This window comes from Pan paniscus, chromosome 4 (assembly GCF_029289425.2).
Source record: "Pan paniscus chromosome 4, NHGRI_mPanPan1-v2.0_pri, whole genome shotgun sequence".
Classification (NCBI taxonomy): domain Eukaryota; kingdom Metazoa; phylum Chordata; class Mammalia; order Primates; family Hominidae; genus Pan; species Pan paniscus.
The window spans coordinates 47,087,974-47,111,531 of NC_073253.2; the positions used below are offsets into that span (position 1 = coordinate 47,087,974).

At 40.6% G+C, this 23,558-nt stretch overlaps 1 protein-coding gene across 11 annotated transcripts in view; it reads right to left on the reverse strand.

Annotated features, from left to right (window-relative positions):
- Window positions 1-23,558, reverse strand: part of MAST4 (microtubule associated serine/threonine kinase family member 4) — a 582,575-nt gene that overhangs the window by 340,870 nt on the left and 218,147 nt on the right. For 2 of the 11 annotated variants that reach the window (XM_057302287.2, XM_057302286.2), the window contains exon 1: window positions 502-616. The exons of 7 other annotated variants lie outside the window; for them this stretch is intronic. In XM_057302287.2, the coding sequence (XP_057158270.1) occupies window positions 502-540 (39 nt within the window). In that variant the 5' untranslated portion in view covers window positions 541-616. Of the gene's footprint in view, window positions 1-501; window positions 637-23,558 lie in introns of those variants that run through there. 2 more of the 11 variants (XM_055112339.2, XM_057302288.2) reach the window with 2 other exon arrangements.

Sequence of the window (23,558 nt, forward strand, 5' to 3'; positions counted from 1 at the left end):
ACAGCAAACTTTGAGCTGCCAGCAAAAACTTTCATTTCACTGACGGGGAAAATTCCCAGCAGCTGCACACAACTGCAAGGCGATCAGACAGATGCCGCCGAGCGGAGGTTGATCCCGACACAAAACTGAGTCCTGTGTTCCCAGAATTGAAAGGAGTTGCTACCCCTCGACAGACTTCCCAGACACTTGACAGCATGCCAGATCAGTGCATCAGCTGTCACTGCCAGCCACAATTTAACTATTCTTGAATAACCAGTAGAAAAACAAACCACCAAAGTGTCAAACTAAAAGTCGTATCTATTGTCTCTGACAAAAGCAGCTTCCTCACTGAACCCTGTGATGTGTCATACCTGTAACCAGAAACTCCGTATAGCGTTGCCATGTAGATACTAAGAATTATGCACATATTCGTGCCCAGTAAAGGAATGACAAGGGAACTTTGAAATCCTCAATGGCTGGCCACTGACAATGCTACATGTCAAGAATGGAGCAGTCTCCTACCTGGAGCCCTCTTCGTCTTAGAATGCTGGACTCATCCATCTCACCCTCTGCTTTCTCTGAGCCTCTCACAACAGTCTAGCCATGCTGTACTACCTCTACTTCAGCACGCTAATTCAGAGCCCGGCAGCTGCTAAACACTTACATCACGCTCTAGCTGATTGGAGCCCGGAGTCAGCTGGTCCAGCTTAGTTATTCACTCCAGCAACTTCGGAGATCATGGATGCTTGCAGTTCGGTGGGAGAGAGCAGCAAGTGGGCTCAGACACCTAATGCATTTATCCAGGTGGAGGAGGCTCTTGCTATTAGACAGGAAATCGTGAGATCCTTGTTTTCTCTTCTTCAAAATGCTGGCTGTGGCATTTCAGGAGACCACTAAATGGCTTTCGGCAGTAGCTTTGGGTCAAGCCCCATCTGAAGCAACTATAAGGTCACAGTGGCTAAGTAAATCAGTGGTGACAGACACCTCTGTAAAAGGCAGCCGCTGATTGGGATGGTGAAAAACTAGGGCACAGCTGGTCAGCCAAGCAGCACCACTATGCCTGGCGCTCATCTCTTCCAAAGGCATCAAAGAAAACAAAAATGTAGCAGAACACACATGCTGCCTGCAAACCTGAAAACGGAGGGCTCAGGGCAGCTGCTCTCCAGCCACCAAACCCTTTACACCTCCCAGCATGAAAGCCCATTCATTTACATAAATACCTGCCCGTCAGTTCCTACTAGCCCAAAGACAGAAACAGTTTAATTTCCCTCATGATAATAACTTAGTTCTGCTGATACCTGACCAAAATGTAAAAAGGTGGGGTGGAGGGGATTCTAAGAGCCATCATTAGTTGGAATATTTAACCTATGTATAGTCTATAAGCAGCTAAAAAAAAAAATTCCCATCGTGCAATTTCACAGTCTGTTTCAGCTTGTTTACTCCGTTCATCCTCATCTTATTTCAATTGAAAGCAACCAAGAGATGAATATTAAGTTTTCATTACTGGCATGGCACAGGAGTAACAACATATGACACTACCAATTCATAATAAATTATTCCTCCTTGGTGTCTATTCTAAAGATATTTAAATTGAGAGAATAGTTTGATCCTGAGAGAGATACAAGGACAAACTGTACTTTGTCTAAGAACGACCTCTTTCACTCTATCCATTAGAATAATTATTTTTCTTGAAAGTTAGGAAGACAGGTATAAACATTTTTTAAAATCACTAACTCCTAGATTTTACTTAACCCAGTTATCTAGTGATGTTTAAATGTGGGAGAGGGGAAGGAAGTGTCTAGTGGTTCCCTACCCATTCACCTGCTATTCCACTGGTTTTCCATCTCTTTCTGTCAACACACTATTAGCCTTGCTATCAATTGATTAGATTATGTCATTAAAAATAGCTCAGGGATTTAAGAATCTAACCACTGAGGAAAATTGATTGCATTTTATGTTCCCAAACGGTCTTTGCATATATCTCCAGACATACAAAGAGGAGCCTGTCAAGAAATGCCACCCCAGCAGAGAAGGGTGTCAGGGTGTTTTTCCACTTAGGCATGTTGATTTGATACCACTTAAGGAAAAAAACCCCAGAGAGTTTTTAGCTCTCGCTTATATGTGGAGGAGTAATATCATCTCTAAAGCAAAATACAGCACAAAAACTGGTCATTCTTCAAGTCAAAGTGTATCAACGAATTCTAGCACAAATGAATTTTTAAAAAAGATTTTTAAAACTACGTTTTTTGTTTAAATCAAAGGACAAAAATAAAAGAAACAAAAACCACCTAAGAGAGGGAGAAAGGGCCAGCCTTGTTCTATCTTTTGGCAATCTGTAATGCTGGTGGAGAACAGACCCCCAACCTTCACAGGCTCACCTGCACTTTAATCTGTTCCTGCAAAGAGAAAATCTGGCTCTTCAGTGAAAATGAAGGGAATGACAATTGTTGCCCGCTTTCTCCCTCAAGTCACCCTCCTGAGACAGGAGCACAGAAAGTTCCCTGAATGTCAAGAGTTGTTTTAGACAAAGCCTTGGCAGCAGCTCCGAATATATTTACCAGCTTACAGTGTCATTGCTATCTGCCCACAGAGGCAAAAGGAAGTCCTGACAGATTGTGGAAAAAATCTTGACCCAAGAAGCTCAATTTTTAAAAGCAAAAGCCAAGCATGGTGTACTCACATACACTTCTACTCTGAGGACTACAATCTTCATTGTGCTGGTCCTTCTAGAAAAACTAGGGTCTAGAGGAGGGCAACAAGTTCCCACTACAGGGAAAGAGACGGGGGATTGGGGGGGTGGTGGGAGGACAAACCAGTTTTCCCCTTGAAACACAAATCGGGTCATCAGGAGAACAAAACAAAACAGGTAGAGAGCCCAGAAGTATCTTTTCTGTGACCAATCATGTAAGCTAGTTGGAAGTACTATCAGAAGACATTTCGAGGACACACTGTCAAAATGTCAGCTGACGTGCATGCATCTTAGGCACTCTGCAGCTCGAGGTGTTTGGGAGGTGGTGGGAGTGATAAATAGGAATCTGGCTAAGGACAAAAAGTATGTTTCTTAACAAAGGAATATTTTGAGATAAAATCTAAGTGAGTGTTCCACCATTAACTAAGTCTAAAATGAGGATTATGACCATCATACCATCAAATCTAGTATGAAAAAATATCGATTACCTGTCAAAATGTATCATTTTGAGAAGTGATACACATACATTTTAAAGAAATAAAACCAGCCAGAGGCAAAAACATTTGGGACAAAAATGAAAGGCTGCTGAAAAATAACATCAAGCAATAATGGCTTAGCGGAGGGAATAGTAAAAGGAAAATTGCTACATTTACCCTTTGCTATATATTTTCTCATCAAGATAAGCCATGTGTTAAAATGCAATAAAAACTTCAAATGATGACACTATTCACAGGTAATAATCAGGATCTAGCCTAATTTCCATTAATAAACTCATTTTTCCTGTGATTTTATACCTTCATGGAATATATTCACAATATTGTGAGTCAATTCACAAAGTACCAGCCTCAATATGTATTGCTTTTACATGTGTATTCAAATCATAAAATCTGGTAGGCTTTGTCATTAATTGTAATCTAAAGCCAGGGGCTTTGCAGTATTTCATTTAAAAAAATTACTTGTATGGATACACCACATGCCCACTCTATTATAGGCATAATTTACTTCCTGGAATACTCAAAATCCATGGTCACTGTAATAAAGGTCAAATTTAAATTTTAAGAATTATTGCAATTAAATGGTTTACAGAAACAAAAACAATTCCAAATACCAACTGAGAAAAACCAGGGGGAAAGAAAACGTTTGGTTGAACACATTTCAAAAAAGCGTACATTGAGATTTTGTAATATTGTCCACGGTGATGTTTGGTACAAGGATATGGGTTCTCCTCTGATTTACACGGCCAGATATTTTTCACATGCAGTCATGTGCTACATACTGACATTTCAGCCAATGATGGGCCACATATATGATGGTGGTCCCATAAGATCGTAATAGCGCTGAAGACATCCTTTTGCCTAATGACACCTTGATGATCCTGACTCTGTGTAGGACTAGGCCTGTGTGTGTGTGTGTGTGTGTGTGTGTGTGTGTGTGTGTGTGTGTGTGTGTGTCTTAGTTTTTAACAAAAAAGGTTAAAAAGTTAAAAAATACATTTTTAAATAGAAAAAAGCTTAAAGAAAAAAATATTTTGCTACAGCCACATAATGCGTGTTTTAAGCTAAGTGATATTGCGAAAGAATTTAAAAGTTTTTAAAATTAAAAAGTCTATAAAGTAAAAAGGTTACAGTAAGCTAAGGTTAATTTATCACTGAATAAAGAAAAATATTGTTTATAAATTCAGTGTAGCCTAAGTGTACATTATTTGTAAAGTCTACAGTAGTGCACTGTAATGTAGGAGGCCTTCACTTTCACTCACCACTCACTCATTGACTCACCCACAGCAACTTCCAATCCTGCAAGCTCCATTCATAAGTGCCCTATACAGATATAAAATATCTTTTATATTGTATTTTTCAGGTATGTTTTCTATGTTTAGATACACAAATACTTGCCATTGTGTTGCAAATGACTACGTATTCAGTACAATAACATGCTGTACAGGTTTGTAGACTAGGAGCAATAGGCTATACCATCTAGGTTTGTGTAAGTACACTCAATGATGTTCACACAACAATGAAATCACCTAGCAACACATTTCTCAGAACATGTCCTTGTTAAGTGACGCATGACTGTACTTAGAAATAAGTTACCTCTCTTCACTAGTTCTGTGTTGGTTACCCCAAAGTAAACAAATCTTCCGACGTTACCCATTCTTCACTAACTGAAATGTTCATCGAGGAACTGCTGTGAGGAACATTTGAGGAGTTCCCACTCCATTCCACTGGCCTAATCCAGCCCCATCCAGCAGCTCTCGCTGAACTGCCTATCCAAAAGCGATGGGAGCTGAAGTCGGAGGGCAGTGGAGAGGATCGTCCTCTGGTAAAGTTGTTTCTCCCGCCACACTAGCCAGAAGGAAGAGTGACAGAGGAGTGTGACAGAGAGGAGTGCCACTGTGTTGCCCTGTCCCTCGTCCCACCAGTCAGAGTTCTGGGTGTGCTAGGAATGTGATTTCCAATACCATCACTACAATCTGGGGTGGGATCTCTCCTAAACATCTTCTTGCGTTAAGTGTGACCGTGATCACTACTTCTCAACAAGGTAGACAGCCATAAAGTAAATATTCCGTTGGTTACTTGTAGACAACAGACCAAGGGTTCATATGTCTCTGTAAGTGTTCATTCAGAGGTAAGTCAATATGGCCAAGTGGATGAATATCTCCATTCATTCACTGATTACTTCTTTCCATTCATAGATAGCTGCCAGTGGCCAATGAATATGTTGTATTAGCTCATAAAAGATTACAAAGGAGAAACAGATGATTCATGAAAATACATACATCCATTATTGTGATTATAATCATATCTTGAATGCCAAAGAGCAACACAGCTGTGAGATTAGTGTCTACATTTAAATTCCTTCTTAATTTTTGTACTTTATTTTCCCACATGTTTCACTTCTAAATATTAATAACAATGGCCGGCCGGGCACCATGGTTCACACCTGTAATCCCAACACTTTCAGAGGCCGAGGCAGGTGGATCACCTGAGGTCAGGAGTTCGAGACCAGCCGAACATGTTGGTTCGAGACCAACATGGTGAAACCCCATCTCTACTAAACATATAAAAATTAGTGGGATGTGGCAGCACACACACCTGTAATCCCAGCTACTCAGGAGGCTGAGGCATGAGAATCTCTTGAACCCAGGAGGCGCAGGTTGCTCGCGCCACTGCACTCCTGCCCGAGTGACACAGCAAGATTCAGTCTCAAAACAAAACAAAGGCCAACATTTGTTGATCACATTACGTGCCAGTCATTGCTGTAAGTACTTTATATGTATCATCTCATCAAATCCTCACCACATAAGTGAAGAACCATTATAATCCCCATTTCACAGATGAGGAATCAACACTCAGAGAAGTTAAATAACTCCCTTAGATTCCACAGCCAAGCCAAGGTAGAAGTAGTGTATTAGTCCATTTTCATAATACCTAAAAGAACTGCCTGAGACTGGAAAATTTATAAAGGAAACAGGTTTAATTGACTCACAGTTCAGCATGGCTGGGGAGGCCTCAGGAAACTTACAATCACGGCAGAAGGTAAAGGGGAAGCAAGCCACCTTCTTCACGACATGGCAGGAAGGAGAAGTGTCAAGTGAGAAGGGAAGAGCCCCTTATAAAACCACCAGATCTCATGAGAACTCACTCACTATCATGAGAACAGCATGGGGGAAACTGCCCCCATGATCCAGTTAGCTCTATCTGATCTCTCCCTTGACACATGGGAATTATGAAGATTATAATTCAAGATGAAATTTGAAAAAAATCCAAACCATATCCAAAAAGCCAAACCATATCAGCTGGGATAAGATACCAATCTTGGTCAGGTTGACTCCAGAGTTTGGGCTCCTAACACCATGCTCTACTGCCTCTTGGAGGCTAAACAAAGAAGGAAACAGTGCTTTCAAAGTGAATTAATAATGTGAAAGGTGTCAGATCCTTTAGCTCCTAAGGAAAAATGAGCATATCATAAGTTGTCAATGGTCAGAACACCAGAAAGAACATTCTGAATCCCCAATTCTCTGAGCCATGTGCCTGTAAGAGAGAAAAGCAGCAGGGCCCCAGCTACTTTAGAGGGGAAACTAGAGATACCCCCCCCGGCAGGAGGGGTGGAGGAAGAGGGCTGGTCAGAAACAGGCTTCTTTCTACTTTCCTCTTAAATGTCTCTGGGCCTCCACTCTGAGTTTGAACAACTCTTCATCCTTCTGACTTCAAAATTATACAGTCCTAAATATAACACATTTATTTACAATCAAGTGGATTCCACAAAACCAAGAGCACCCTTTCCATTGCCATGCCAGGCATAATACACATCCCTGCTAACTTGCGGGGGTTCTGGCAGCTCTTCATTTTCTAGTCTGATGCTTTTTCTGGAACTTACCATTGAAGGCAACTCCTTAATTCTCTTTCCTTTAAGGTGAAATGACTCAGGGCAAGGCGGCTCACTCTGTTCTGAGCAGTTCTGGGAAGAAAGGAGGAAAAACCCCAACTCTGACATCTGCCTTGATTTCCTGGAAGCCATGCCTCCCCAGTGTACTTAGAAGTACCAGGTCTTGAGAGCCAGTCCCCATGCAGGCTTTGCCAAAGAGAAACTCGGTAGGCTGGGCAAGTCCCTGAACTTCCTTGAGCTCTGGTTTCTCATTTGTAAAATGAAAATATTATGGGCTTATCATCAGGAAGCTGGGGAAGTGAAGAAGAGGCAACCTTCTGGGAAATTGAGAAACTGGTCTCACTGCCCTCAAGGTAAGGGCAGCCCATGCCCCTCACTGGGGACACCTGGTCCCTCCCTACTGAACCCACAGTCCTGTCTCCCAACCCTCCCCATCTTCCTCCAGGCCATTACCATCTCACCAAGCATCTGCTTCACACAGCTGCTCAGCTACCTTCCTGGCTTCAAGGATCCTGCCCTGAACATGCTCAAGGCTGAGGAGGGCACCGAGGTTTCCCATCAGCCCCTCCTCAACACCCAAGTCAGACAGCAGAGCTCAGAAACCAGTGATGAGCTGAGCCTCACGTGCCTAAAACACACACTACAGCATTAATGTTCACTCTGAGAACAGGTTAAATCCTTAGCTAAGGTTGACACGAATCTTTATTACCATATAAAATTAATGCCATAATATTACAATATTACTGCCTGCTGTTATTAATGGCTACTCTTTAGGAATATTTACTATTCATTAAAGTAACATACAAATGAACCAGATATTAATTACCAGTGTCATCAAAACTCAAAAGTAAAATGACACCTGGAAACAGGTTCCACAGTATTTAAAGTACCAGGAGATATTACACTCAGGAACAAATACCAAAACCACAGATTTTCTTTCCCTATATTTTAAAATAGTCATTTGAAATTTTAAAATAAAGTTCTAACCTCTAAAGTTAACAAAGGTAAAGAAACAGCAGACATGTACTGTATATGTCTTTTTCTCACCAAATAAAACAGACTTTAAACCTGTCAGAAAGACTAAAACAAGGGGCAGTCTGCCTTCCAGGGAAAGCAGGAATTTTTCCCACTCCAAAGAAAAGAGAGGGTCTAACACCTTCCCACTGATAATACGCCAAAGTCTGAATTTATCCAGAGTAGCATTTTCTAAAACACATTTCATTTAGCAAAAATTGCAGGTGGGGTCAGTAGCAAGCATATGCCTATGAAATATGCCGCATCCCATGTTTCCTGTGTTCAGTTTTCCTTCCCACCTGCAATCCTGAAGACTTCTTAAATGTATGCGATTGGTGATTTCTACAACGTAACATGCATGATTTTGCTTAAGGCTTTTCACAAGAAAGCTATATTGCCTTGACGTTTGCGTCATCTTTTTTTTCTCTTACTATTTCTGGCATATTAGCCATCAAATCACTACTGACAATATGACAGGAATCATGGTATTGAAAAAATTACATCCTAGGAGGAAATAATAAAATATAAATCACATACATAATTTTCTTTTGAACATTTTAACAATGACACCCTTATATACATATGAAATATAGCAGACTATCCTCATAAATGCCCTAACATCAATCACAGCAGGAAAATATTCTCTACTTTGCAAACACACGAATCCAACAAAATATAGCATTTCTAATAAAACTGGGTAATAGAACTTCATTTTTTTCATACGAGAGTGTTTATGAAGATCTGACAATTGGAAATAGCTCCAATATATATTTTTTCAATTATGTCCCTTCATGTCTAAATGATGCACAGCTAACGCTGGGACCATGAACTAATATTTAGCAAAGTCCCATATGTCATATTAATATATAGATTAAGAAGAGAATAGATGAGTGAAGTGATGTTGGCAGTATTGTCATTGTATGATACCTATCAATTGCAAAAGCTTTAGAAACTCTAATGTTAACATGTATATTTACTGAAGATAATACTACTGGCATCATCTAAGTATTTTATGAGCTTCTGAAACACAGATTCCTACAATTATCCCTAAAGTGAAAAGATATACCTAGAGATAAAAGATCAAGGAAAAATATTATTTTTTTAATTTTGTACTCTATATTCCAAGTATAGCTACTACATCAGAGATTAGAAAAGCACGTTCAGGCTATACATGTATTTAAAAATCCCATAGTGGCTGAGTGCAGTGACGCACACCTATAATCCCAGCACTTTGAGGGGCTGAGGCAGGTGGATTGCTTTAGCCCAGGAGTTCGAGACAGGCCTGGGCAACATAGTTTGTAATGTTTAAGAAGTTTGAAACCCCATCTCTAAAAAAAAAAAAAAAAAAAAAATTAGAAGAAAAAACCCCACAAAAATTAGCTGGGTATGGTGCTGTGTGCCTGTAGTCCCAGCTACTTGGGAGGCTGAGGTGGGAGGATCAATTGAGCCTGGGAGATCTAAGCAGCAGTGAGCTGAGATTGCACCACTGCACTCCAGCCTGGGGGACAGAGTGAGACCCTGTTGAAAAAAAAAAAAAAATCCCACAGTGAGGAGAAGCTAAGTTCTAGGTTAAATGCACTGTTGCCTAGCCAAACTTGTCAAAAAAAAAAAAAAAAATGTAAACACAAAATGGAAAAAACTCTGGAAAATTTTCTAAGGAGAAAAACCAAGCTGGTCACCCTGGAATTTAAAATATGATTGACCAAAGACATACATGTTAACTAAAATTAGTATGGAATCCCTCATGTGAATTAATCAAGCATTCTTTCTTACATCTGTGTTTTTATATTGACAGGCATTACAACACAGATCTGAAGCGCCTGTGCAAGCTGACTATTTTAAACCCTAAGTTTAAGATCATGTCTTCAGCCTTAGTCTACCTAGAGGCATTACGTTAAATGAATTCTGAGATTTTGACCACAAGCTTCACTCTGATCTTGTTTGCATTACACACACATAGCCAAGCACTTCTGGTGACTTTCACAAATATTGAGCAGCCAAATAGGTTTGAGAGGTATATATAAATTATTTTTTTTAAATAGCTAAGTTTCTTTCAGGTAGCAATGCAGAAGGCTAGATGTTCCCCCATGAATCTTGCTCGTCATTCCACCAGTCCCTACATTTGGTTTGACTTTCTATCACCCTGCACTAACATGTCATCCATTTCAGACACAAATAGAAATGAGGCTGCCACCTGCCAACTAGTTAACAGTTAACAGTTGAAAGAGAAGTGCTCCCTGAGACTCTATCACATCACACGGTAAGCAATGTGTGTTCCCCTTCTCTATGACATTAACTCCGTCTTCTAGCATCCCTTAACTCTTTTTAACACAAAATGGGCTCCAGATTCTATCTCATTAATCCTCATCAGTTTCTTGAGAAGTAGAAAGAAAAGAGACTGGTCCAATTTACCAATGAGGAAAGTGAGACAATGAGGTTCCAAGAAGAGCCCAAGGTCATGAAAATAGTAAAAAAGGCAGAGCTAACAAGAGAATTCAGGCTTTGTAGGCCAGAACGAAGGGCCGAGGTGGCCACCATGTTCCCGAACACCTCCCCTTCTTCCTGCACTTTCCTCGTCCTTCTCATCACCACTGCAGCAGCAATCCAAGGGCAAGCACTGCCCTGCAGAACTTTCAGATAGACACACAAACAAATAAAAAACCAAATGTGTGCATACCCACACATACATATGCATACAGTGGGAGAAACAGAAGCATTAAGTGAAGATCAGACCAAGGAGATATACATAGGAAGAAGTCACATTAAGTACCACCTGAGGACACAGTATTTGTATTTATCTAGTTGAGCAAGAGGATGTGGGAATTACAATGTTTAAACTACAAGGGCACAGACCATAGTGCAATCTGTTCTGTTTTTTTTTTATTTTTAGTGGCAAAATTTCTCTTTATACTACAAAACCACAGAGTCGAGCATCAATACTCAAAATACCATGTGATTCTTGGGGTCAAGGTATACATTGAGTCCATGGCTCTTCCCTAAGACCCTGATGAGCAGCTGCTCTCTCTTTTGCCTTTCTCCATCTCTTAGTTCAAGAAAAGCAAACATATGCCTAGTTTTCTTAATAACATTTTAAAATTATAAAAGTAATAGATGTCTATGGTAGAACATCTGGAAGATACAAGAACACCCTAAAGTCATATCTAATTTAAATGAGCAATGATTTATAACCAAAATGTACATGCACTCTTATGTATACAGGACCTGGAAACTACTATTAAAAGTTGTCTTTAAAATAGCTCTTAAAGTAAAATTTAAGGATGGCTTTCTTTTACCAAAATCCATTTACAGCAGTCTTCCAAAAAATGACAGTAGACGTTTAAGAAGTTTGATCCTTCTGGAAGTTGATTTAACTTCTTGGATTTATTTTCTCTCTAGCTTATATAAGAATTTAATAGGGGCTCTAGCACATTATCCTTAAAAATCAAGGCAATCTATCTCAAGTTTTATACACTGATATAAAGTCCCTCTGTTCTGTTTGAAATCCCCAGCTCATTCATTTATATTCATTAATCTTAACGATATCATTAATGCACAATGTGTTTCACAGAAACTAAATGTATTTTGCCAGAATCAAACATTCACAATTATGCCTCCCATTATCACCTAATAAAATAAAAATTAAAAATTCTCAGGCACGACAATGAATATTTTGGTATATTAACTGATTTGCATTTTTAATGCTATAATAAATTGACCAGATTATCATCAATTAGATAAATTAATATTCTTTAAGTAAGGCAATGGGGAATTATTTTGTTAGAAATTGACAGCACTTTACTCTCACTTCCTTGAGCTTTATTGAATATAGGCTTAGCCCTCTTTGTCCCCTTATCTAAAGCTGGCTTTTGTGACTCAAGCTAATACCACACAACAGAACATATTCCTCTTTAATTTTATATACTTATCATTGCTTTAAGCAATGACAGGAGATTAGGGAGTCAATGGTTTTTCAAGTAAAGGAGAAATATCTACCTGGGCAATAAAAATGCCCTGAGTCAGAAGTACATGAACCGATTTGTTTAAATCATTGTATTACTATTTTGTTTTATCCCCTTGATTCAAAAGCCAATCACTAAATATCTACTATGAATCAGGCATTATGATAGATGTTAAGAATAGAAAGAGGAAAAAGGCTCAGTCCCACCAGAATGCAGTCATGGGGTCGCAAGACACATGGATAAACAAATAAAATACAAGGAGATAAGTGGAGACCCAGGACAAGATACTCCAGGTGCTGGTGGGGCAGAAGCACCGAGGAAGGGAATAACTCAGAAGGGTGGGTAGAGAGTAAGGGTAGGTTTGAGAGACGAGGGGAACAGAGTCCAAAACAGTAGTTCTCAAATTTATCTGCACATTAGAATCACTGGAGGGTCTTTTATAAATTTCAAAAAAACTAAGGCCACAAACAGGCCAATTAAATCACAATCTCTGGAAGTAAGTAGTTTCTGAAGTCACCCCAGGTGATCCCAAAGTGCAGACAAGTTTAGAAATCCCAAGTCTAATGGAAGCAGAAATTCTAAGTGGGGTAGAGGATGGATGGGGAGCTGGGGGAAGAATGCCAAGCCCAGAGAGCCGCATGTGCAAAGGCAAACATGGGTAATGGAGCTGAAAATGCAGTGTGATGGCAGCCGGGGTACAGTGGGCCTGACTCCTAAAGGCAGCCATTCTCTCCAACCTCAAACCATCCTGGACTTTGATACCTGTACAGATCTACAAAACCAGACCCCACAAATTCTGTCCTTTTCTCTCTTTCCAGGTTCGCAGAGTATAATTTCCTTCTGCTTACTACACTCTTACATAAAACAGCTCAAATACCTAAAAGACTTTCCTACTATGTTCCTGTAATATTTATCATAAATGATTATAAAACTTGAGGAAAGGTGAGGGGATGAGAGAGGTGATTGATGAGAAACAGAGGGAAAGGAAGCACTGATTCCTGTGGCCGTGAACAGGGGTGCCCAGTCTTTTGGCTTCCCTAAGCCACATCGGAAGAAGAATTGTCTTGGACCACACATAAAATACACTAACACTAACAATAGCTGATGAGCTTAAAAAAAAAAAGAATCACAAAAAAAAATCTCATAATGTTTTAAGAAAGTTTACAAATTTGTGTTAGGCTGCATTCAAAGCTGTCCTGGGCTGCGGGTTAGACAAGCATGCCATAAAATAATATTTTTAATCTCTTTTCACCAAAGACTAGCATTTGCATGGAATGGCAGGGCACTTTTCCTCAATCTTCCTCTAAAACTGAAGTTCAGTGAACTGGATAAGTCCTGTCTATCCTGGCTTTACTGAAGACATTACATGACTCAATTATTAAAAGCTAACAGGTTCCTCCTTCTTTTCCTCCTTGAGGTTTCTCTAATGCCACCTGAACCCTGGTGATGATTCCATACTTTACCTGACAACCCTGAAAACCTGTCACCACTCTCCTCTGGGACAGCAGGAAGGACATTTGTGAGGAGCCTGTTAATTGTACACTTCAACTGTCCTCTAAAGAAAACTGGATTCAAAAGGATGTATGTATCCTGTTTTACCTACAGACAAACCTAATAAATTAAATCTGATTCTTATTTGTAAGGCAATACCCTAAGCCGTCAGAAATAATACCAATTTCTTTAGGGGGAAAAATAAAATAAAATCTGAATGCTTTACCAGAAAGCAGAATTTTTTAAAAACGTTATTTGTCTTCTGAAATACAAGTAAAGCAGTCTCCCCTTACACTCCAGGGATAAGTTCCAGGATGCCTGGTGAATGCCCGAAACCACAGATAGTACCAAGCCCCATATATACTGTTTTTTTCTATTAAAATATATACATACGTATGATAAAGTTTAATTTATAAATTAGGTACAGTAAGAGATTAACAATAAAATAGAACAATTATAACTATGCTGTAATAAAAGTCATGTGAATGTAATCTGTCAAAATACTGTATTGTATTCACCTATTTAAACCACAGAAAGTCAAGCCTCAGATAAGGCGGGAATATGTTACTAATTTTACTGCTCAGTTTTCAGAAGGGATACTTGGATTAAGAAATAGAAATGTCACTTCCTTTATATGCTTCTAAAGAAGTATTTTTAAACATTTTGGTATAAAAATCATAACTAATATGTGCTCAGCATGGAGTTATTCACTTAGCTATGTTTAGTTGTGCATGCAATAAGAATTACTGATAATGCATCCTAGCAACATGAAGTCTATTCCTTCAAATGTAAGTTATACCTAACATGTTCCACTAATTTTTTAAAAAGTTACTGGTAGGAATCCCTCTAGCTCAAGTATGCACCATTTTCAGAACATAATTCAAACATATAAACCTAGGATGTCTAAACATCTTCCATACGTTATTTTATATACTCAGAATGCTAGCAAGATTAACAGCATTCTCTTACTTGCAGCAGTGATCTGCAGCCCAACTTTTGTGGGGAAAAAAAAATCTCCAGGATGCATCATAAAGCTTTTTAATTTCAACAAGTCTATTAGCATTTAAAAAGTTCTTCCTGGCAATTTTGTTACAATGAGAGAATTAGAATGTTTTCTTCCCCCAGTTGACTTAGCAAATCACCTTGCACGTAGGGCATACCTTTATCTCACATGCCTGACGGATACATCTTTTTAAAAATCCCCAATATTTTTACCTCCATCCCTTGCAAAGGAGATTTGCTGATGTGCCACCTAGTGGACAAACTACCACCTTCATCAGTGCATTTCACCTCGTCTCTGGAGATGAAGATCAGAAGAAATATATTTCAGAGGATCATCTAATGAGAAATGCGGAGCCTGTCCCATCAAAGGTGCTCTAGAAGGTGATGCTCTGAATGAGCCAGAAGGGAGTGCTGGCCTCTTTTACATATCTGTGGCTGCTCCTCATACTTGATTAGGCGCAAGGGAGGTAGCCAAAGGTGAAAAAAGCCCCACAACAGGAAAATGCTTGCCCGAGGCCATAATGAAAGTGATCACCTCCCTCCCACGTTGATGACCCAGCATCGAAGAGCTCCCTAGCACCGAGGAGGCACTGAGGAGGCACAGTAAGCAATTCTTTACTTTTTCCAAATGTTTGAAGTACATGTTGATCATAAACAGGTTATTCTGATTTCATAATTTGTTACTAGGCCAGGTAACATCACAAAACTGAAAAATATCTCCTTCCCTAAGGTCCCAGGGGAGAGAGAAGGAACAGAACAGCACTGTCTGCTCCTGAGAAGTGGCCTCTGGAGGCCCATCCTCCTCTTAACCCACACAGGTCCCCGGGATCAGGTGAAGCAGAAAGTGTTCAACTCCTCTCTCCTAACTTTCCAGAGATGACAGACAAGCAGGATAATTAAAGACCTTATCACACTATCTCATGTTCCCAGTAACCTTCCAACGAAACAATTCTGAAAGCAATGTAAGAGTGCAGCATGCAATTCTTATTTTGTCTCCCCATCAAACTACTAGATTTGCATCTAACATTCCTTCTTTCACAACTAAATACTACTTCCCATGGACTCATTTTTCTGTTTCAAGCTGTCAGAAATAAAAATTCCAGGTTCAGAGCTAAAACCACCTATTTCTTCTCATTAGGTGAAATATCTACTCAATGCCATGTAATTAGCAGTTTTATAAAACTGACACTTAAGCACCAATCTCCTGCTTTTCCCATTTGGATAATTTATAAGTAAAAATACATGGCAATGTTGCAAGCCTCAGAGATATTCTGTTCAGAAGCTGCACCTGGAGGAAATTCTCCTGCATCTGCCTTTCCTAAGGGAGCAGAGATGGCCGAAAAGTACAAGAAAGGCAACTGAACAGCTGGAATCTCTTTCTGGTTCTTCCACTACACTCTTGTATGACTGTGGAAATCTCAGTTAATAAACTGTTTCCTTTCATTTGTCTTAGTTTCCTTGAAGGAGGGAAAAATACACTTGTCTGGTTTTACTCTCCAATGTTTTAGTTTAAAATTTTTCAAACCTCCAGTAAAGTTGGAAGAATAAACATGCTTATACCCAGAATCAGCAAATGTGAACATTCCTCTATAATTGCGATACATATTTTGTGAAAATGCATCCCAAACACAATTTTTTCAATTTAATAGAAAAGTCTTGAGATGAAAAGCTCCCCACAAGGTGATAAAAAGTTAATAACTATATATTGAGCAAGATTTCCTAAGAATATTTTTTGTCAGGAATTAGATTTCCTCAAAGCTCTTGGAATGCAATAGCATTCTCATTAACACTTTCCAGGAAATGCTTCCGTAAGAAAGGTCAGTCTTAGCTGAATCCTAGAAACATTCCACTTCGGAGCTGGAAACCATGTGTTTCAAATGCTCCATTTTAGTGATGCGCAAACTGAGCCCCAGTGATGCTGCTTCTTATCAGCACTAACTTTTTATTTCCCATAAATAATACACTTCTAAACTGCAAGAGAGGTGGTGACTTCAGAAGGAAAAGGAGAGAATAGGGAAGATGGGAACGGAAGGAAGCAGGAGCAGGTAACAACACATTGTCAAGAGCACCAGCTCCCAAAACCCACTGACAGCGCCCCGCAGCACACAGCGTTACTACGTACCAAGGGCAATGCAGAAGAGCTGTCCATCTAAGCAAACCACAGCCTTTTACTCCCAAATGTGCAAAATCCACACATTCACCCTCAGCCCTACAACTCCCTAATTCAACGGTCTGACCCACTTCACACGATGCAAGCATTTCTATTTTTCCGCTTTGTAGATTACGCTATTAATGTTTCTTCTGATTATTTCCTAAACACAGGTTCTATCGGAGCCAAGATTTGACCATGGCAATGAAGCTGTACCCGTGTGGCTCTGCAGGATAACCCACCTCTCTAAGTGAACATAGGCAGGGGCTCTCCTGAGGACAGACGATAAGTGTTCTGTTTCCTGGGCCATGTTTCAAGGTTTTGTGTTAGCGATGGGATTTCCTCTGTTATTTTGGTCTTCTACTCAAGAAATACAAAGGCTTTTTGTTCATAAAACTATCTAAGGCCATTTTCACAATCCCTAAATCGATAAAAATAATTCAGCAGCAGAATATTAACTTTCAGTAATATATCTTCTATTGATTGTTTCCTTGGCATACTTCCTGGTCTGGTGTGGCTCAGCGGTCAGCTCTGTACCCAATGGCTGTGTGGTAATGAGACTTATCGATAGCCTTCTAATGCATAAGATGTCACCATTATCCAACTAGCCCGCACCAGCCTTGCATCATGTTGTTTGCGGTTCTCTCCCTCCTGACCCAAACACAGCCCTAGACCATGGCTAAGAAGCAGTTTACAGCCATCAACTGCTTCGTTTGTAAAATTAGGGCACTCACGTACTCCCCTGTAAAATACTTGGAGATGTTTTGATAAATTACAGCCTAGGTACACAATTCCAGTATTGATTCCTAAAGTCACCAGGTTCTCTACCCACCCCTGCTGCATTTGCAGCTATCTTTTAAATATCTTTTCTCTTTTCCGAGGAAAGCATCCAAAAACCTGACAGGTACCATTATTTAGAGTGTGCAATGCCTTCATCGTTTGAGAGTAACAGGTCAAACTCATTTTCATTGCCCATTTGCTCCCTTTACATGTGAGTGCACTAGGACCCAACAGATGGCTAAATCAAGATGTTCACCAGATTAGACTTTCTTGACATGACTGACTACTAAAAAGCTTAAGATAACAGATGTTAACCTACCCAGAATGTATTATATGTTCTATCAAGACATCAGAAATACTCCGAGGCTTTCCCCAGCTCGGAAATGCATCCAATTTATTTGAATAAAAACAAAGAAAAGTGGCAAAGAAGGGGGCTGGGTAGAGAGACCAAGAACCTATTTCCCAACCTTTCCTGGATCATTTTCTCAGTTAAAGTTCTAACGTGTTCAGATGAGTCTGTCCTTTAGGTATTTTTTTCATGAATATAGGCTGCTTTTTATTTTTCCCTCCTACCCAAAAATGGTGTCATTAAAAACAAAAAGCAGAGTGCTGTTGCAGAGTAATATATTACCTTCACTAATCTGCAAACAATCAAGCTGCATGTGGCCATAAGCCGTTTATTCCTGGCCACAGCCAGCCTAGGATTCCTCAGCAGCAGAGCTGAGAGGCAGCAGAGCGTTACTGACATCTCTCTCTGCAGCGCTCAGAGGCCAACTGTGAGGGAGCCCAGGTGGCCGCACAGGAGAGGCCAACATGAGCCACTTCTGCCTGGCAGATCCTCCAAGCCTCTGCCCGGTTCCTGTGCGTGCCTGGCCCTGCTCTATTCCAGAAAGCCATTGCCTGAAAAGCCCCTAGTGATGTTTTTCCTGCAAACAGTCCCCACTTAGAAGAATAGAGGGAAAGGATGTGGTCATTCTGCAAAGTGATAGCAGCATTATCATAACTTCTGCTTTCACAGGGAAGTCCTCTGGAGACTCAGCAGACACTTTCCCATCTCACTTTGCTACCTCCCCTCTCTGCTCAAGTTCAGCCACACGTATGGATCAAAATCTCTACATATGGCCAATACCCTATGACAGTCAGTAAAGCCTATGATGGTGCAGGGAAGGCAGAAAGAATTGCAGAGAGGAGTGGGTAGCAGCCCTTCCAGAACTGTTGTCAGTAGGCCCAATGCTGGCTACACTGGAGAAGAAGGCAGGCAGCCCAGACACACCATTTCTCAGGGCAACAGATATTTTGGTGGCACTCTTATTCATGCTTTTGGCCATATTAACTGGCTACTTACTTGTTCATCTGAGGACACAGCTAGAATAAATTTCCCAGCCTTCCTTGCAGTAGGTGTGGTCACCAGACTGAGTTCCAGACAATGGAATATGGGTAGATGTGTACCACTCTTCAAGATCTGGCCCATTAACACTTCCCATGCACTCCTTCTCCCATATCCCAATCAGGGTGTCAACACCCAGGGGGACCTTGGAAGTGACATAAAGATAGCAGAACGTCTATCAGCCTGAGTGACCGCGTGGGACGGAGCATGGGCCTGCAAAAATGGCCCGTAGGTAAGGAAGAAACTAACTCTTTATGTTAAGCCAGTGAGAACTTCAAGGGTATTTGTTACACCATCCATCATTTAATACAACACAACACACTCTAAGGCATCCTGACTAAACACCAGGAGAAGACTTACCTCACCAACTACGAATCCCCTTACAACTAAAAGTAATGGTGTGCCAAGCATTCTCACACCGGACGTCATAGAACTCACAGGCTTTAAAACTGTTGAGAGTCCACCCCCCAGGGACTGGTCAGACAATTTATACAGTGGTGTATCTGTGCAATGACATACTCTGCCACTATTAAAAAGGACACAGGAAAGTTGTAAGTACTACCATAAGAGATCTTCAAAATAAGTTCAAAAGCAAGTCTCAAACTGTGTATACCCCATCTCTACTAAAAATACAAAAATTACCTGGGTGTGGTGGTGCGTGCCTGTAATCCCAGCTACTTGGGAAGCTGAGGCAGGAGAATCACTTGAACCAGGGAGTTGGAGGTTGCAGTGAGCCGATATTGCACCACTGCACTCCAGCCTGGCGACAGAGCAAGACTCTGTCTCAGAAAACAAACAAAAAGTCATATATTTTAATTGTACGTAGTTTTTTTCTGGAACAAGAAACAAATAGCAATAATTATTCACAGGGAGAAGAGAGAGATAAAGGAATCATTTTTTATTTTATACCTTTCTGTATTCTTGCGATTTTCCAATATTGTATATATATTACTTCTTATAAAAATGTCAATGGAATAGCAACCCTGTGGGCTACTTTTTCCTTTCTCATACATCCCTGTATTTAAAAAGCTACTGTGAAAATGCAAATCAGCAGCGATGAAGGAAGGAACACGACAACAGGATGACTGAACCTCTTCCTCCCAGGAAGATTATCCCCCAAATGAGGATACTACAAGTTGTTGTTGATCAACTGCCAATCACAACTATACAGTTCTGATCTCCTCTAGTTGATCAGAAAAGTGACATGTGGCAAGAACATTTCTAATTAGTGATCACTGTAGAAATGCCTTAAGGAACAGCTCCACTTAAGTTTTCTCCCAGATGAATTCATACGCCTTTCCCTCTGAGTCCAAAGCCAACTGTCTGAACACCACATTTTGGTGGCTATGGGGAAGTTCTGTTTCAAACTACGTAGAGAAAGTCATCAAGAAAGAAAAATGTAGAATGCAGGGGATGTATACCTGCTGACAGGCAGCCACAGTGTAATCAACAGTTAGGAATGATCCCTCTGATCCCAGGAGAAATTCTAGGTCTCATTTTTTAAGTACCCTCAGAAAAGAAATACCTCTTCCACCTGTACAGCTCCCAGTGAAGTGCTATACAAAAGTGCTTCTTACAATTCAGAGTCTGGCTCATCTCTATTGCGTGGGTTTAATTTCCACGAAGGCAGGGAAAAGGCTGGTCTGGGACACATGCACCGCCTCCAGTAGAACACAGGTGCCTCCTGAGCTGCTCCAGATTTTGTTTAAATCACCTGAACACGATTCCACCAGAACACAGAAGGTAAGGCAGAGAAAATGTGTGTTTAAATATTCTGAGATAAATGTCTGGGCTACGGGATCAGGCACTACCAAATGCAGGGCAAAAGGATGCTGTGAACGTGAGTGATGTTTCTGAAGCACTCTCTTGTGCCCTGGCCCTGATCTGGCAATGGGAGAGGACACAGAGACTCGACACTGGCTGAGCTTCAAGGAGTCCAAAGTTTCATGGGAGAACAGGTAGGTTAACAAAAAGTATAATTAGCCTAAAATTCCCACACAATACTACTTTTAAAAACAGAACATTCTTCTTGCTTGATTTGACCTCTGCATTATCTTTAAATGTAAAGTATTCTGAACCAAAAAAAAAACCTAATTTAGTTAATAGGGGCTATTTGACATGAATGTTAAACTGAGTTGTTTAGAAAACCAGAACAGAGCTTCGCAAGCCAGAGGGGCTGCCCAGCCTGCATAGGGCATGCCTACAAGAATGGGACCTGCCATTTAACACTTCACCTCCTTCATGAGACAGCAGCACTATCCACAAGTCCCCCTGAGCAGTCCTGTAAAAAACTACCTAACAACCTCAGGCTGCGGTGTAAAGCAATGCTCTTCCCACAAAATTCCGCTGGACTGAACATGACAGAATGATTAGATTCATGTCTCCCACTTGGCGAGCTGAAGACTGTGACAGGGAAGCCGGGGAAAGAGTGCGTTGGACATTCCACCTCAAGACTGTCTGCAGAGTTTCAAACACATGTGGTAATAGAAGAAAGGGCAAGGAAAAACATGTGCAGTGAAGACCAGGGCGGCACAGTAAACATTATCCTTGGAGTAAGTAAACTGTTCTTTCCCATCATAGCCTCAAGGCAGAGGGAGGTGGATGCTGCCATCTAGAGACATCCAGGAATATCGGCTTTGATATCAGTGCAGCCAACACAAAAGCACTGATGGGAGTGGAAGTGGAAGACGGCACAGTCTTAGGGAAGCAGCTGCCTGAGGGACACATTCTTTCTGGAACCAGGTCCTCATCCGGTTTAGGGAGAGGGCGAGGAGGAAATGCCCAACAGACAGGATGCCTTTAGCCCTACGGTTCCCATGAGTATGAGAATGCAAATTCCTCTATGCAGGGAAAGTGGGGCACAGGGAATTAGAGGAATGAGTGGGAAGAGATCAAATGTGGGAACAGTTAATGGATACACATAAAAATAGAAAGAATGAATAAGACCTACTATATGAAAGCACAACAGGGTGACTACATTCCGTAATAATTTAATTGTACATTTTTAAATAACTGAAAGAGTGTAATTGGATTGTTAACATGAAGGATAAATGCTTGAGGGGATGGATACTCTTTCTCCATGATGTGATTATTACACATTGCATATCTGTATCAAAACATCTCATGTACCCCATGACTATATGCACCTATTATGTACCCACAAAAATTAAAAGCTTTTTTAAAAATTTAATGTAGATAAGAGTGATATGAGACATGGTACCCACGACAAAGGGTTAGTACCTGCTACCACGTTGAAGCCCTCAGAGTTCCACTGCCAGATTATGAACCACAGGAAAGGAAAATGGGGTTAGAGAGAAAGCCAAAGGCAGAAATTAGAATCACACAGGCAAGAAAACCAAGGAGATATGAAATTGAGCCCAAGACTGGCATCTTGGGGAAAACAGGAGATGTAATAAAAAAGTACACATTTTCTATCACATGTTACTAGGATGCACAAAAAGAAAATGTATGCTTAAAGATGTTAAGAATGGTTGTATATTATGCATGATTTTTCTCCAGTTTAAGAACATTTTTAAAAATTGTCTATGGGAATTTTTCAACTTATGATAGAAAATATTCAATAAAGCATGCAGAAGTTATCTAATCCTACATTTCCCAACTGATCAAGTGGATCTATGATCCTGAGAGAGGAAGCTAAATTAAGTTCTACCTGATCAACAACATGATTTTATTTGCCCTGGTGTAGGATTCCCAGTCTTTCCCTCTTAATGAAGAGCTTTCAGCACAGACGGGGCACAGATGATGCCCATAATTTAGATGCAAGTGTGTGACATTCCACAGCCTGTGGGACAGGTTAGAAGCTTCCGACTTTAGTGAAAACTGTTGCCATCAGCAACTTCAGCTGCATCTAGTTAATTTCATTTCAGATGCAGATTTGTTTAAAATGCCAGACAAGTGAGGACCATTCAATCCTGCCCAAGCCTCTCCCTGCTCTGACAGGGTAAGGAATCCAAGGGTTGTCAGGCTTGATGGATGAGGGGAATTATTCCTGATGTGCTGTCAGCACCCATCTCCCTTTGAGCACATCCTTCTCATCAGCACAAGAGGCAGAGGATGTTCTGAATAACTCAGGGTAGAGACAGTTTAGGGAAAAAGCTCGTGCCCAGCAAAGTGGTGCAGTCATTAACGTTTCGCTTCTCCTTTAGTTGGCTCCTGTGACACTGCCAGCAAGAAAAAGTTTCCATAGCAGAGAACACCTCTACAGCTAGCATGGCAGTTGGAGGCATTTATAATTTCACAACTGCAAATTAAAAGGAAGCTTGGTCTCTCCCTTCATAAAATCAAAGCAGTAGCCCCTGAGATTGGCAATGGAAGCAAACTTCCACGTCGAAAGAAGATCTGGACCTCACAATCTCAACGCCTGTCTCTGAAAACATCCCCAGCCTTTGGAGACCTGCCACCACCCAGGTCCAGCTTCCCAGGCTGATGGCTTCAGTCATCATTGAGTTCTGCTCCAGGAAACAACAAGGACCAGGGTTATGTGTCATAAAACTCCAAGAGAACTAGTCACATCAGCCTCGGGGATGGCCTTTCAACACTGCAGTGCCCAGGCTAGGAGCTGAACAAGGAAAACTGACAAAACTACGGATTCCCCAATGACAACCCAAAAGGACTATGACTATATAAAAGTAGCTGCAGTTCAATATTTTCACAAGGGATGATTTTTTTCTCACTGGTTTTCAAAGAATATGATAAAGATAC